The 14,926-nt window shown below is 48.5% G+C and overlaps 1 protein-coding gene across 2 annotated transcripts in view; it reads left to right on the top strand.

Moving 5' to 3' along the window:
- ZFYVE9 (zinc finger FYVE-type containing 9) overlaps positions 1 to 14,926 on the top strand; it is a 391,527-nt gene that overhangs the window by 247,424 nt on the left and 129,177 nt on the right. For both annotated transcript variants that reach the window (XM_069232671.1, XM_069232672.1), the window contains one exon: positions 914 to 1,036. In XM_069232671.1, the coding sequence (XP_069088772.1) occupies positions 914 to 1,036 (123 nt within the window). The remainder of the gene's footprint in view (positions 1 to 913; positions 1,037 to 14,926) is intronic.

The following is a 14,926-nucleotide window of genomic DNA, read 5'->3' as shown; positions in this document are numbered from 1 at the left end:
TAACTGGCATCAACAAAAGGCAAAAAGTCAGGGGGTAACCATGCCAAGGAGACATTTCCCTACAACTCTTCAAAATACACCACGGATCACTCCTGGGTTCACTGTCTCCACTCTTGTACGTATGGCACTGGAAAATATTACAGTTCTAAAACCTACCAATTGCTTATGGTAATGCATGTTATTCAAAGAGTGACGCATGTAACCAACCTCAACTTTACACAGATATACTAAATAACATAATTTTACCAAATTTCTAATCATGGGACGGTACGTGTTTTCTTCAAGGATATCTTTGTTAAAAGATAACAAGATTAAAGCATGTTCATGAGATTTATGCAGCTTTTTTAACGTCTGGGTCTTCGAACTAGAAGTGTGCAGCTTCAATCTTATGAAGACTACCTGTCTTTCAAACAAAGACACACTAGGCACCTTCTCAACATTGAGGTAATACAGTTCAATCAAGGGCCCTGCGTTTTGTCTTACTGAGGCCAAACCATAAGCTGTGGGTGCAGCTGATGAACCTGCAGGCTCTTGAACAAGTAGAGAAAGTAAATTCTTATCAGTTGGGAGTGGTGTGCAATGTGGAAGTGTCACTGCAAAACTACACAGGTGGAGACAACATAGTTTGCATGTGGCTAACCTTTGTGATTTCGGAAGTGCAGAGCCGCCTTAGCTCAGGTGGCCCGTGGTAGCACACAGGTACATATCTTAGAGTGACTGATTTGATAAGCTTCTGAAGATTGGAACCCTTACAGGCAAGTTTATGTCAGCACTTTTAGATAATGAAGGTTCAGCTCACTCTTGAAAAATAAAAACAAAAAAATCAAATGTTGCTTGGTTTTGCATAAAGCATTGAAATTACAATTTCAGCTCACTTGTGCAAGCAGTTCATTTTCTTTTTGTATTGATATAGACTATGCAGTAGAAGAGAGGCCATCCCAGATGTCAGTGATGCAACAGTTGGAAGACGGTGGCCCTGACCCTCTTGTTTTTGTCTTAAATGCAAACTTGCTGGCTATGGTGAAAATTGTGAATTGTAAGTATTAACTGCGTGGGTGGATTTAAACCTGGTAACTATTTGTGAGAGGCTTAGCAAACTGAATACTTAATCCTTATCTGAATCCAAAAAATACAAGTGGCCAATCCCCCCCGGCAAAGTGCTCACTCATCTGTGTTTCACCAGGTGCCTACCCGTATGCTAAGAAGAGTGTTTCACTTCCTATATACTGTCAAGCAGTGCATCAGTAGCCTGAGGATGGATGGGATTTGCGGGGGGGGGTGTTGGGAGGTGACAGCTAAAAACCCTGAAGGTAGGTCGGCCCTCTCCAAATATCCTCCAGGAATGACCCAAAGCCCATTCTGAAGGTTCCCAAAGATGGCTGTCATGTCTACATGACCAATCACCGAAGGAGGCAAAAAATGCAGTGGATGTTATCTTTACTTCTGTGAATGGCTATCCTCTCCCTGGACTGCCCCTGTGATGTCATCCATAACACCTGGCCTCAGAAACCACTAGTGACCTCGCAACTGTCTTCTTGTCAGAACTAGTTTAGTTCTCCTGTTACACAACATAGGGGCTGCCAGAGGCCTGCCTCTGGCTGGAGCTGGCCTTAAGCCATAAACTGTATTAGCTGGAGCAGCCGCACAGTAAAATGTCCTGTTGTGCTGTGAGGTTCTATTAATCATAGTACTAAGCATGGGCCCTGCTGTGTGTTGCTCAATACATCACTTGCATGGCGAAGTTGCCAACTGGATAAAGGCCAACTGTTTCAAACTCAACACCAACAAAACAGAAGTCATGATATTCTGGAAGAAAACTGCACCATGGGACTCGACCTTGTGGCTGGCTCCCACCCCATCACCCACTCCAAGAACCTTGGGATCGTCATTAGCAGCAATCTCAATACGGTTGCCCAAATCAACACCGTTAATGCTTTCTGCTGTAACACTTTGCAGAGTCTAAGGACAATCTTTACATGGCTCCCAAGCAGCACTTGCAAAACTGTCATGTTCACCCTCATCCCTAGCAAGCTGGACTGTGGGAACACCCTCAATGCCGGGATAATCAAATGACTCATCAAACAACTGCAAACCATCCAGAACTTGGGTGGGCAGAATCATTTTTCCCACAGTACACACATCACACTTCCTTCTGCACCTCAAGGAGCTCCACTGGCTCCCAGTACACATGCGTGCGCGGTGCAGATTCTTGACTCATACCTGCACAGCACTAAACATTGGCCCAGCCTACCTCATTAGCTGCATCTCCTTTAACAAACTAGCCAGACACCTACTTGCACACATCCGATGCATACACAGACCCAGATCTGGCATTTGGACCCTCTCCCACATCGTTCATAAAGCATGGAACAACCTACCACTACACATCAGAGCCTCTTCCTAGCTTCTTGAGTGCTGCAAGAAGTAGAAAGTCTAGCTCTTTGATTAGCCCGTCTCACCCTAGGCGAGACCAGACTCACACCTGCTCAGCCCTAGGATACCTGCACAGGTGATAGCACGCTTTACAAATAAACATAACTGTGGGGCATAACTGTTGTCTCTGTGACCTGTCACGAGCCGGCTAAACCTGGTCTTCAGGGGTCAGAGAGTACACACTTCTGAAGGCAAGACTCCATCTCTCATATGTTCCCCTAAATTTATAAATACATTCCTGTCTGTGGCGAATTAAGGCTGGTGTGATGAGAGGCTGGTGCTGGCCAGGACCCAGAAAGGTGGTTTTCAGCAGGTCTCCTGGCCTGCTCTGAGTTTTTGATACTGAATGACTGCCTGCTGAAGTTACAAGGATCTGGCAATGTCTCTCTAGTCTCCTCAGCATGCCCTGGCTCCGGTGGCTGAGTTGTGTTTATAGCCCAGCCTGTGTGTGGGTTACTGTGTAAGATCCTGAAGGCTAAACATGCTAGGCTGTAACTGCCCACCTGCCCTGGCACCTCCTAGTTTGGCAAGACAGCCAACTCCCAAGTAAGGACAGGCACTCTGTGAAGGTGCATATGCAGGTCTGACATTGCATGGCAGGCAGCTACTGGATCGTATGAGATTTCTTGCTTTTTTGGCATGGCAAGAGGACCTGGGCAGGCAGCAGTGACTGGTGCTACAGATGAAATTGGGGCAGCCGATGAAATGCATTGAAGCTCTCACCTTTTGAAAAAGCAAATTCTTACATACTCTAAACTGTTTCAGATTGTGTCCATATAAGAATATTTTCTGAGAAAGCAAGCTACTCTGCTCAGTAGGTCATGCACACTTCGCTATGACAAAGCAGTGAATGTAGGTTCTACATAACATATTCATTGTTGAAAGTGATGCTGCTCTTTGGAGGAGCCATCTGTATTTTCTGCTGTGGTTAGTGTCTGTATTAAGATGTTCGATGGCATCTGTCGCTGTAGATACACATGGTATGCATTAGCTCGCCATCTGGTGTTGGGTCGGAGTGTTACAAGTTGTTTTTCTTCGAAGAAGTGTTTTCGAGTCACTGGACTGAGTGGCTCCTCCTTCTGTGCTCATTGCGCATGGGCGTTGACTCCATCTTCGATTGTTTTCTTTCCGCCATCGGGTTCGGACGTGTTCCTGTCGCTCCGAGTTTCGGAACGGAAAGATAGCTGAAAACGGAAGATTTTCGACGGTATCGTTGCGATCCGGTTCGAGATAAACACATACGACAACGCATTGAACATCGAAGCGCTTCGGTGCCCTTCGGGGTAGATTTCGGCACACCGTCGGTGTGAGAAGGTAGCCTCTTTCTAGCCTTGTTACCCCCACTTTTGGCCTGTTTGTGAGTGTATGTCAGGGTGTTTGTCACTGTTTTCACTGTCTCACTGGGATCCTGATAGCCAGGCCTCAGTGCTCATAGTGAAAACACCATGGTTTCAGTATGGTTGTTATGTGTCACTGGGATCCTGCTGGTCAGGACCCCAGTGCTCATAGGTTTGTGGCCTATATGTATGTGTCACTGGGACCCTGTCACACAGGGCCCCAGTGCTCATAGGTGTGCATGTGTATGTTCCCTGTGTGGTGCCTAACTGTCTCACTGAGGCTCTGCTAACCAGAACCTCAGTGGTTATGCTCTCTCATTTCTTTCCAAATTGTCACCGACAGGCTAGTGACCATTTTTACCAATTTACATTGGCTTACTGGAACACCCTTATAATTCCCTAGTATATGGTACTGAGGTACCCAGGGTATTGGGGTTCCAGGAGATCCCTATGGGCTGCAGCATTTCTTTTGCCACCCATAGGGAGCTCTGACAATTCTTACACAGGCCTGCCACTGCAGCCTGAGTGAAATAACGTCCACGTTATTTCACAGCCATTTTACACTGCACTTAAGTAACTTATAAGTCACCTATATGTCTAACCTTTACCTGGTAAAGGTTAGGTGCAAAGTTACTTAGTGTGAGGGCACCCTGGCACTAGCCAAGGTGCCCCCACATTGTTCAGAGCCAATTCACTGAACTTTGTGAGTGCGGGGACACCATTACACGCGTGCACTACATATAGGTCACTACCTATATGTAGCTTCACCATGGTAACTCCGAATATGGCCATGTAACATGTCTATGATCATGGAATTGCCCCCTCTATGCCATCCTGGCATTGTTGGTACAATTCCATGATCCCAGTGGTCTGTAGCACAGACCCTGGTACTGCCAGACTGCCCTTCCTGGGGTTTCTCTGCAGCTGCTGCTGCTGCCAACCCCTCAGACAGGCAGCTGCCCTCCTGGGGTCCAGCCAGGCCTGGCCCAGGATGGCAGAACAAAGAACTTCCTCTGAGAGAGGGTGTGACACCCTCTCCCTTTGGAAAATGGTGTGAAGGCAGGGGAGGAGTAGCCTCCCCCAGCCTCTGGAAATGCTTTGTTGGGCACAGGTGTGCCCAATTCTGCATAAGCCAGTCTACACCGGTTCAGGGACCCCTTAGCCCCTGCTCTGGCGCGAAACTGGACAAAGGAAAGGGGAGTGACCACTCCCCTGACCTGCACCTCCCCTGGGAGGTGTCCAGAGCTCCTCCAGTGTGCTCCAGACCTCTGCCATCTTGGAAACAGAGGTGCTGCTGGCACACTGGACTGCTCTGAGTGGCCAGTGCCACCAGGTGACGTCAGAGACTCCTTGTGATAGGCTCCTTCAGGTGTTAGTAGCCTTTCCTCTCTCCTAGGTAGCCAAACCCTCTTTTCTGGCTATTTAGGGTCTCTGTCTCTGGGGAAACGTTAGATAACGAATGCATGAGCTCAGCCGAGTTCCTCTGCATCTCCCTCTTCACCTTCTGATAAGGAATCGACCGCTGACCGCGCTGGAAGCCTGCAAACCTGCAACATAGTAGCAAAGACGACTACTGCAACTCTGTAACGCTGATCCTGCCGCCTTCTCGACTGTTTTCCTGCTTGTGCATGCTGTGGGGGTAGTCTGCCTCCTCTCTGCACCAGAAGATCCGAAGAAATCTCCCGTGGGTCGACGGAATCTTCCCCCTGCAACCGCAGGCACCAAAAAGCTGCATCTCCGGTCCCTTGGGTCTCCTCTCAGCACGACGAGCGAGGTCCCTCGAATCCAGCGACACCGTCCAAGTGACCCCCACAGTCCAGTGACTCTTCAGCCCAAGTTTGATGGAGGTAAGTCCTTGCCTCACCTCGCTGGGCTGCATTGCTGGGAACCGCGACTTTGCAAGCTTCTCCGGCCCCTGTGCACTTCCGGCGGAAATCCTTCGTGCACAGCCAAGCCGGGGTCCACGGCACTCTAACCTGCATTGCACGACTTTCTAAGTTGGTCTCCGGCGACGTGGGACTCCTTTGTGCAACTTCGGCGAGCACCGTTTCACGCATCCTCGTAGTGCCTGTTTCTGGCACTTCTCCGGGTGCTACCTGCTTCAGTGAGGGCTCCTTGTCTTGCTCGACGTCCCCTCTCTCTGCAGGTCCAATTTGCGACCTCCTGGTCCCTCCTGGGCCCCAGCAGCGTCCAAAAACGCAAACGCACGATTTGCGGGTAGCAAGGCTTGTTGGCGTCCATCCGGCGGGAAAACACTTCTGCATGACTCTCCAAGGCGTGGGGGATCCATCCTCCAAAGGGGAAGTCTCTAGCCCTTGTCGTTCCTGCAGTATTCACAGTTCTTCAGCCTAGTAAGAGCTTCTTTGCACCAACCGCTGGCATTTCTTGGGCATCTGCCCATCTCCGAGCTGCTTGTGACTTTTGGACTTGGTCCCCTTGTTCCACAGGTACCTTCAGACAGGAATCCATCGTTGTTGCATTGCTGATTTGTGTTTTCCTTGCATTCTCCCTCTAACACGACTATTTTGTCCTTAGGGGAACTTTGGTGCACTTTGCACTCACTTTTCAGGGTCTTGGGGTGGGTTATTTTGCTAACTCTCACTATTTTCTAATAGTCCCAGCGACCCTCTACAAGGTCACATAGGTTTGGGGTCCATTCGTGGTTCACATTCCACTTCTGGAGTATATGGTTTGTGTTGCCCCTATCCCTATGTTTCCCCATTGCATCCTATTGTAACTATACATTGTTTGCACTGTTTTCTAAGACTATACTGCATATTTTTGCTATTGTGTATATATATCTTGTGTATATTTCCTATCCTCTCACTGAGGGTACACTCTAAGATACTTTGGCATATTGTCATAAAAATAAAGTACCTTTATTTTTAGTATAACTGTGTATTGTGTTTTCTTATGATATTGTGCATATGACACTAAGTGGTACTGTAGTAGCTTCACACGTCTCCTAGTTCAGCCTGAGCTGCTTTGCTAAGCTACCATTATCTATCAGCCTAAGCTGCTAGACACCCTATACACTAATAAGGGATAACTGGGCCTGGTGCAAGGTGCAAGTACCCCTTGGTACTCACTACAAGCCAGTCCAGCCTCCTACATTGGTTGTGCAGTGGTGGGATAAGTGCTTGAGACTACTTACCACTCTTGTCATTGTACTTTTCATAAGAGAAAAATATACAAAACAAGGTCAGTGTATATACACATAGCCAAAAAGTTTTGCATTTCCTCTTTTCACTCTTTTCTAAGTGCTGAAAAGTACTTCTAAACTTTCAAAAAGTTCTTAAAAGTTTAAAAAAGTTTTTTCTGTCTTTCCAAAAAGTTCTGAAAACTTTTTTTTCTCTTTGTCTATCACTTTAACTCTCTCTAAAAATGTCTGGCACAGGCCAAAAAGTTGAACTGTCCAAACTTGCATATGATCACCTTAGCTGGAAAGGAGCAAGGAGTCTCTGCATAGAGAGAGGTTTGAGTGTAGGGAAGAATCCTTCCTTAGAACTGTTAATTAATATGCTTAGAGTACAGGATAAGGCCATAAGTGCCCAATCTGTAGAAAAAGTAGCTAATGGTTCTCAATCTGATCCAGGGACTCCCCCAGGAAAAGGTTCAGGAAAGAAACTTCTCAGCCTGCCCATTACTAGACAGTCTAGCATAGTTGGTACAGAGGTTGAATCACATCATACTGATGATGTGCTCTCACATTATACTGGTAGCCAAGCTGTTAGGGTGCCCTCTGTAAGGGACAGGTCTCCTTCTGTTCATTCCCATCATACCTCTGTATCTAGAAATGTCCCTCCCACCCACCCTGATGACAGATTGTTGGAAAGGGAGCTCAATAGATTGAGAGTGGAGCAAACCAGACTGAAGCTCAAGAAGCAACAGCTGGATTTGGATAGACAGTCTTTAGAAATAGAGAGGGAAAGACAGAAAATGGGTTTAGATACCCATGGTGGCAGCAGCAGTATTCCCCATAGTCATCCTGCAAAAGAGCATGATTCCAGGAATCTGCATAAGATAGTTCCCCCTTACAAGGAGGGGGATGACATTAACAAGTGGTTTGCTGCACTTGAGAGGGCCTGTGCTGTACAGGATGTCCCTCAAAGGCAGTGGGCTGCTATCCTATGGCTATCATTTACTGGAAAAGGTAGGGATAGGCTCCTTACTGTAAAAGAAAATGATGCTAACAATTTTACAGTTCTTAAGAATGCACTCCTGGATGGTTATGGCTTAACCACTGAACAGTACAGGATAAAGTTCAGAGAGACCAAAAAGGAGTCTTCACAAGACTGGGTTGATTTCATTGACCATTCAGTGAAGGCCTTGGAGGGGTGGTTACATGGCAGTAAAGTTACTGATTATGAAAGCCTGTATAACACAATCCTGAGAGAGCATATACTTAATAATTGTGTGTCTGATTTGTTGCACCAGTACCTGGTAGACTCTGATCTGACCTCTCCCCAAGAATTGGGAAAGAAGGCAGACAAATGGGTCAGAACAAGGGTGAACAGAAAAGTTCATACAGGGGGTGACAAAGATGGCAATAAGAAGAAAGATGGGGAAAAATCTCAAGATAAGCATGGGGATAAGGGTAAAACCAAAGATCCCACTTCAAATCTTAAACACTCTTCAGAGGGTGGGGATAAAACAAATTCTTCCTCTTCTTCCCAACCTGCACACATTAAAAAGCCTTGGTGCTTTGTGTGTAAAAACAGAGGCCATAGGCCAGGGGATAAGTCCTGTCCAGGTAAACCCCCTGAGCCTACCACCACTAATACATCAAGCTCTAGTGCCCCTAGCAGTAGTGGTACTAGTGGTGGGACTGCTGGCAACAGTCAAGCAAAGGGTGTAGTTGGGTTCACTTATGGGTCCATAGTGGAAACTGATGTAATCAGTCCCAAGACAGTTTCTGTCACACCTAGTGGCATTGGCCTTGCCACACTGGCTGCTTGTCCCCTTACAATGGATAAGTACAGGCAGACAGTTTCAATAAATGGTGTTGAGGCCTTGGCCTACAGGGACACAGGTGCCAGTTTCACTTTGGTGACTGAAAACCTAGTGCCTCCTGAACAACACATCATTGGACAACAGTATAAGATTATTGATGTCCATAACTCCACTAAGTTTCTTCCCTTAGCTATAATTCAGTTTAGTTGGGGTGGAGTTACTGGCCCTAAGCAGGTGGTGGTATCACCTAGCTTACCTGTAGACTGTCTCTTAGGTAATGACCTAGAGGCCTCAGGTTGGGCTGATGTAGAGTTTTATGACCATGCAGCCATGCTGGGCATCCCTGAGGAATTGTTCCCTCTCATTTCAAGTGAAATGAAAAAGCAAAGGAGAGAAGGCCTGAAAACTCAGGATCCCTCTCCATCAACAGGTAAAAAGGGTATCACAGTATCCCCTAACCACCCTACCATTCAGGATACTATTCCTGTGGTGGGAGAAACCTCTCCTGGGGTGGCACCTGTTCTAAGGGAATCATCAGCTGGCAAAGCTGGACTCCCTGAGGTGGAAGTACCTCTCTGTGGGATAACTAACATTGGTGAGAAAAACAGCACCATTTTAGTTAACATGGAGCATCCCTCCAACCCTTCCAGAGAAACTTTAGTGCAGAAACCCTGCACTACCTCACAACACTTAGGACAGCATCCCTGCCCTAGTGTGGAGCTCATAGGACAGCATCCCTGCCCTGCTCCAACTCAAGAGAAACAGCATCCCTGTTCTCTCTTCCAGCCAGATGGACAAAGTTTTTGCCCAGCTATGGCTTTTCTGAGACAGCATCCCTGTCTGGCATTTCCATCACTACAAATAGGTTCAGTGGACAATTCCCACTGCTCTAAACTAAAACTTACTGATAGAAACTCTGAAAATACATCTTCACATTGTTGCTTAGCTAAAAAACTTCAAACAGGGTGGTTTACATCCCCACAGGGAAGTAACCATATAGTGGATGATAAAGGGAGTAACCAGTCTATTGCAGAGCTACTCTCTACTTATCACCACTTAGACAATAAAGTCTCAACTGGCCAAGGTTAGCCTTATTGTCCTTCGTTTGGGGGGGGGTTGTGTGAGAAGGTAGCCTCTTTCTAGCCTTGTTACCCCCACTTTTGGCCTGTTTGTGAGTGTATGTCAGGGTGTTTGTCACTGTTTTCACTGTCTCACTGGGATCCTGATAGCCAGGCCTCAGTGCTCATAGTGAAAACACCATGGTTTCAGTATGGTTGTTATGTGTCACTGGGATCCTGCTGGTCAGGACCCCAGTGCTCATAGGTTTGTGGCCTATATGTATGTGTCACTGGGACCCTGTCACACAGGGCCCCAGTGCTCATAGGTGTGCATGTGTATGTTCCCTGTGTGGTGCCTAACTGTCTCACTGAGGCTCTGCTAACCAGAACCTCAGTGGTTATGCTCTCTCATTTCTTTCCAAATTGTCACTGACAGGCTAGTGACCATTTTTACCAATTTACATTGGCTTACTGGAACACCCTTATAATTCCCTAGTATATGGTACTGAGGTACCCAGGGTATTGGGGTTCCAGGAGATCCCTATGGGCTGCAGCATTTCTTTTGCCACCCATAGGGAGCTCTGACAATTCTTACACAGGCCTGCCACTGCAGCCTGAGTGAAATAACGTCCACGTTATTTCACAGCCATTTTACACTGCACTTAAGTAACTTATAAGTCACCTATATGTCTAACCTTTACCTGGTAAAGGTTAGGTGCAAAGTTACTTAGTGTGAGGGCACCCTGGCACTAGCCAAGGTGCCCCCACATTGTTCAGAGCCAATTCACTGAACTTTGTGAGTGCGGGGACACCATTACACGCGTGCACTACATATAGGTCACTACCTATATGTAGCTTCACCATGGTAACTCCGAATATGGCCATGTAACATGTCTATGATCATGGAATTGCCCCCTCTATGCCATCCTGGCATTGTTGGTACAATTCCATGATCCCAGTGGTCTGTAGCACAGACCCTGGTACTGCCAGACTGCCCTTCCTGGGGTTTCTCTGCAGCTGCTGCTGCTGCCAACCCCTCAGACAGGCAGCTGCCCTCCTGGGGTCCAGCCAGGCCTGGCCCAGGATGGCAGAACAAAGAACTTCCTCTGAGAGAGGGTGTGACACCCTCTCCCTTTGGAAAATGGTGTGAAGGCAGGGGAGGAGTAGCCTCCCCCAGCCTCTGGAAATGCTTTGTTGGGCACAGGTGTGCCCAATTCTGCATAAGCCAGTCTACACCGGTTCAGGGACCCCTTAGCCCCTGCTCTGGCGCGAAACTGGACAAAGGAAAGGGGAGTGACCACTCCCCTGACCTGCACCTCCCCTGGGAGGTGTCCAGAGCTCCTCCAGTGTGCTCCAGACCTCTGCCATCTTGGAAACAGAGGTGCTGCTGGCACACTGGACTGCTCTGAGTGGCCAGTGCCACCAGGTGACGTCAGAGACTCCTTGTGATAGGCTCCTTCAGGTGTTAGTAGCCTTTCCTCTCTCCTAGGTAGCCAAACCCTCTTTTCTGGCTATTTAGGGTCTCTGTCTCTGGGGAAACGTTAGATAACGAATGCATGAGCTCAGCCGAGTTCCTCTGCATCTCCCTCTTCACCTTCTGATAAGGAATCGACCGCTGACCGCGCTGGAAGCCTGCAAACCTGCAACATAGTAGCAAAGACGACTACTGCAACTCTGTAACGCTGATCCTGCCGCCTTCTCGACTGTTTTCCTGCTTGTGCATGCTGTGGGGGTAGTCTGCCTCCTCTCTGCACCAGAAGATCCGAAGAAATCTCCCGTGGGTCGACGGAATCTTCCCCCTGCACCCGCAGGCACCAAAAAGCTGCATCTCCGGTCCCTTGGGTCTCCTCTCAGCACGACGAGCGAGGTCCCTCGAATCCAGCGACACCGTCCAAGTGACCCCCACAGTCCAGTGACTCTTCAGCCCAAGTTTGGTGGAGGTAAGTCCTTGCCTCACCTCGCTGGGCTGCATTGCTGGGAACCGCGACTTTGCAAGCTTCTCCGGCCCCTGTGCACTTCCGGCGGAAATCCTTCGTGCACAGCCAAGCCGGGGTCCACGGCACTCTAACCTGCATTGCACGACTTTCTAAGTTGGTCTCCGGCGACGTGGGACTCCTTTGTGCAACTTCGGCGAGCACCGTTTCACGCATCCTCATAGTGCCTGTTTCTGGCACTTCTCCGGGTGCTACCTGCTTCAGTGAGGGCTCCTTGTCTTGCTCGACGTCCCCTCTCTCTGCAGGTCCAATTTGCGACCTCCTGGTCCCTCCTGGGCCCCAGCAGCGTCCAAAAACGCCAAACGCACGATTTGCGGGTAGCAAGGCTTGTTGGCGTCCATCCGGCGGGAAAACACTTCTGCACGACTCTCCAAGGCGTGGGGGATCCATCCTCCAAAGGGGAAGTCTCTAGCCCTTGTCGTTCCTGCAGTATTCACAGTTCTTCAGCCTAGTAAGAGCTTCTTTGCACCAACCGCTGGCATTTCTTGGGCATCTGCCCATCTCCGAGCTGCTTGTGACTTTTGGACTTGGTCCCCTTGTTCCACAGGTACCTTCAGACAGGAATCCATCGTTGTTGCATTGCTGATTTGTGTTTTCCTTGCATTCTCCCTCTAACACGACTATTTTGTCCTTAGGGGAACTTTGGTGCACTTTGCACTCACTTTTCAGGGTCTTGGGGTGGGTTATTTTGCTAACTCTCACTATTTTCTAATAGTCCCAGCGACCCTCTACAAGGTCACATAGGTTTGGGGTCCATTCGTGGTTCACATTCCACTTCTGGAGTATATGGTTTGTGTTGCCCCTATCCCTATGTTTCCCCATTGCATCCTATTGTAACTATACATTGTTTGCACTGTTTTCTAAGACTATACTGCATATTTTTGCTATTGTGTATATATATCTTGTGTATATTTCCTATCCTCTCACTGAGGGTACACTCTAAGATACTTTGGCATATTGTCATAAAAATAAAGTACCTTTATTTTTAGTATAACTGTGTATTGTGTTTTCTTATGATATTGTGCATATGACACTAAGTGGTACTGTAGTAGCTTCACACGTCTCCTAGTTCAGCCTGAGCTGCTTTGCTAAGCTACCATTATCTATCAGCCTAAGCTGCTAGACACCCTATACACTAATAAGGGATAACTGGGCCTGGTGCAAGGTGCAAGTACCCCTTGGTACTCACTACAAGCCAGTCCAGCCTCCTACAGTCGGGGCCTAGTCGGCCCGACCGCGTGGAGAACAACGCCGATGGAACGGACCCCGTTTCGATTCTGCCCTGAATGCCACAACAAATATCCTTATACGGACCAACACTCGGTCTGTAACCTGTGCCTGTCACCCGAGCACAGCGAAGAATCCTGTGAGGCCTGTCGGGCGTTCCGGTCCCGAAAAACTCTGCGCGACCGTCGAGCGAGAAGACTGCAGATGGCGTCCACGCCAAAAGAGCATCGACAGTTCGAGACAGAAGAGGAACAGGAGGAATCCTTTTCCATCCAGGATTCAGACTCCGACGAACTCGACCATCCAAAAACAGTGAGTAAGACGTCGAGATCAGAAATTAAAAAAGGCAAAAAGGCCCAGGGGACGCCACTGCCAACCGGCCATGGCTCAACCCAAATTCACGGTGACCAACAATCGGCACCGAAAAAGGCCCATTCAGTGTCAAGATCGTCCGACTCCGGTCGAGACACCGGCACGCAGCCTCCTCGGGACCGAGAGAGTGCTAAAGAGAAGCATCGACACCGAGAGTTCGGTGTCGACACGGATCGACGCCGAGACAGTGGCGCCGAAGATCATAGAGGCCAAGATTTTTCGGCACAAAAGAAGAGGAAGGTTACCTCGGAGCCGAAAAAGCAAACAACAGGGTTTTCGGAGCCGAAAAAAGCACCAACAGACCCAGTTTCAGGCTCCTATACTGAAGAACTTTCTATGTCTTCACAAATTAAAAGACACAGATTCGAACAGGAACTGCAATCCACTGAAGTGGATCACACGCAAAAGCGTATCTTTATTCAGCAGGGGACAGGGAAAATCAGTACCCTTCCACCTGTCAAAAGAAAGAGAACACTTCAGTTTGTAGCACGAGAGGCTCCTCAGCAACAAACAGCAAAGACGGTAACACCTCCCTCGCCTCCACCTGTAACTCCGGCTTCACCTACTTACACCCCGTCACATTCGCCAGCTCACACCGCCATGAGCCACGACGACCAAGATCAAGACGCGTGGGACTTGTACGATGCACCAGTGTCTGATAACAGCCCAGACACATACCCAACTAGGCCATCACCACCTGAGGACAGCACAGCCTATTCACAAGTGGTGGCTAGAGCAGCTCAGTTCCATAATGTGGAACTACACTCTGAACAAGTAGAGGATGACTTTTTATTTAACACCCTCTCCTCCACCCACAGCTCCTACCAGAGCCTGCCTATGCTCCCAGGCATGCTTCGCCATGCAAAGGAGATCTTCAAAGAGCCAGTAAAAAGCAGGGCAGTAACGCCTAGAGTGGACAAAAAATATAAGGCGCCTCCTACGGACCCTGTATTCATCACCTCTCAGCTGCCACCAGATTCTGTGGTGGTAGGGGCTGCCAGAAAACGGGCAAATTCACACACTTCTGGGGATGCACCTCCCCCAGATAAAGAAAGCAGAAAGTTTGATGCAGCCGGGAAGAGGGTCGCTGTCCAGGCAGCAAACCAGTGGCGCATCGCAAACTCACAAGCGCTGCTAGCGCGATACGACAGAGCCCACTGGGATGAGATGCAGCATCTCATTGAACATCTCCCAAAAGATTTACAAAAAAGAGCAAAACAGGTTGTTGAAGAAGGTCAAAACATTTCCAACAATCAAATACGCTCCTCTATGGATGCAGCAGACACAGCCGCAAGGACCATTAATACGTCGGTTACCATCCGTAGGCACGCATGGCTCAGAACGTCTGGATTCAAGCCGGAAATTCAGCAGGCAGTACTTAACATGCCAGTAAACGAAAAAATGCTGTTCGGTCCGGAGGTCGACACAGCCATAGAAAAGCTCAAAAAGGACACTGACACTGCCAAGGCCATGGGCGCACTCTACTCCCCGCAGAGCAGAGGATCTTATACCACCTTCCGCAAAACACCTTTTAGAGGAGGGTTTCGGGGTC

Source organism: Pleurodeles waltl, chromosome 4_2 (genome assembly GCF_031143425.1).
Source record: "Pleurodeles waltl isolate 20211129_DDA chromosome 4_2, aPleWal1.hap1.20221129, whole genome shotgun sequence".
Taxonomy (NCBI): domain Eukaryota; kingdom Metazoa; phylum Chordata; class Amphibia; order Caudata; family Salamandridae; genus Pleurodeles; species Pleurodeles waltl.
The sequence above is the reverse complement of the archived record's forward strand: the minus strand, read 5'-3'. Positions and strand labels throughout refer to the sequence as shown.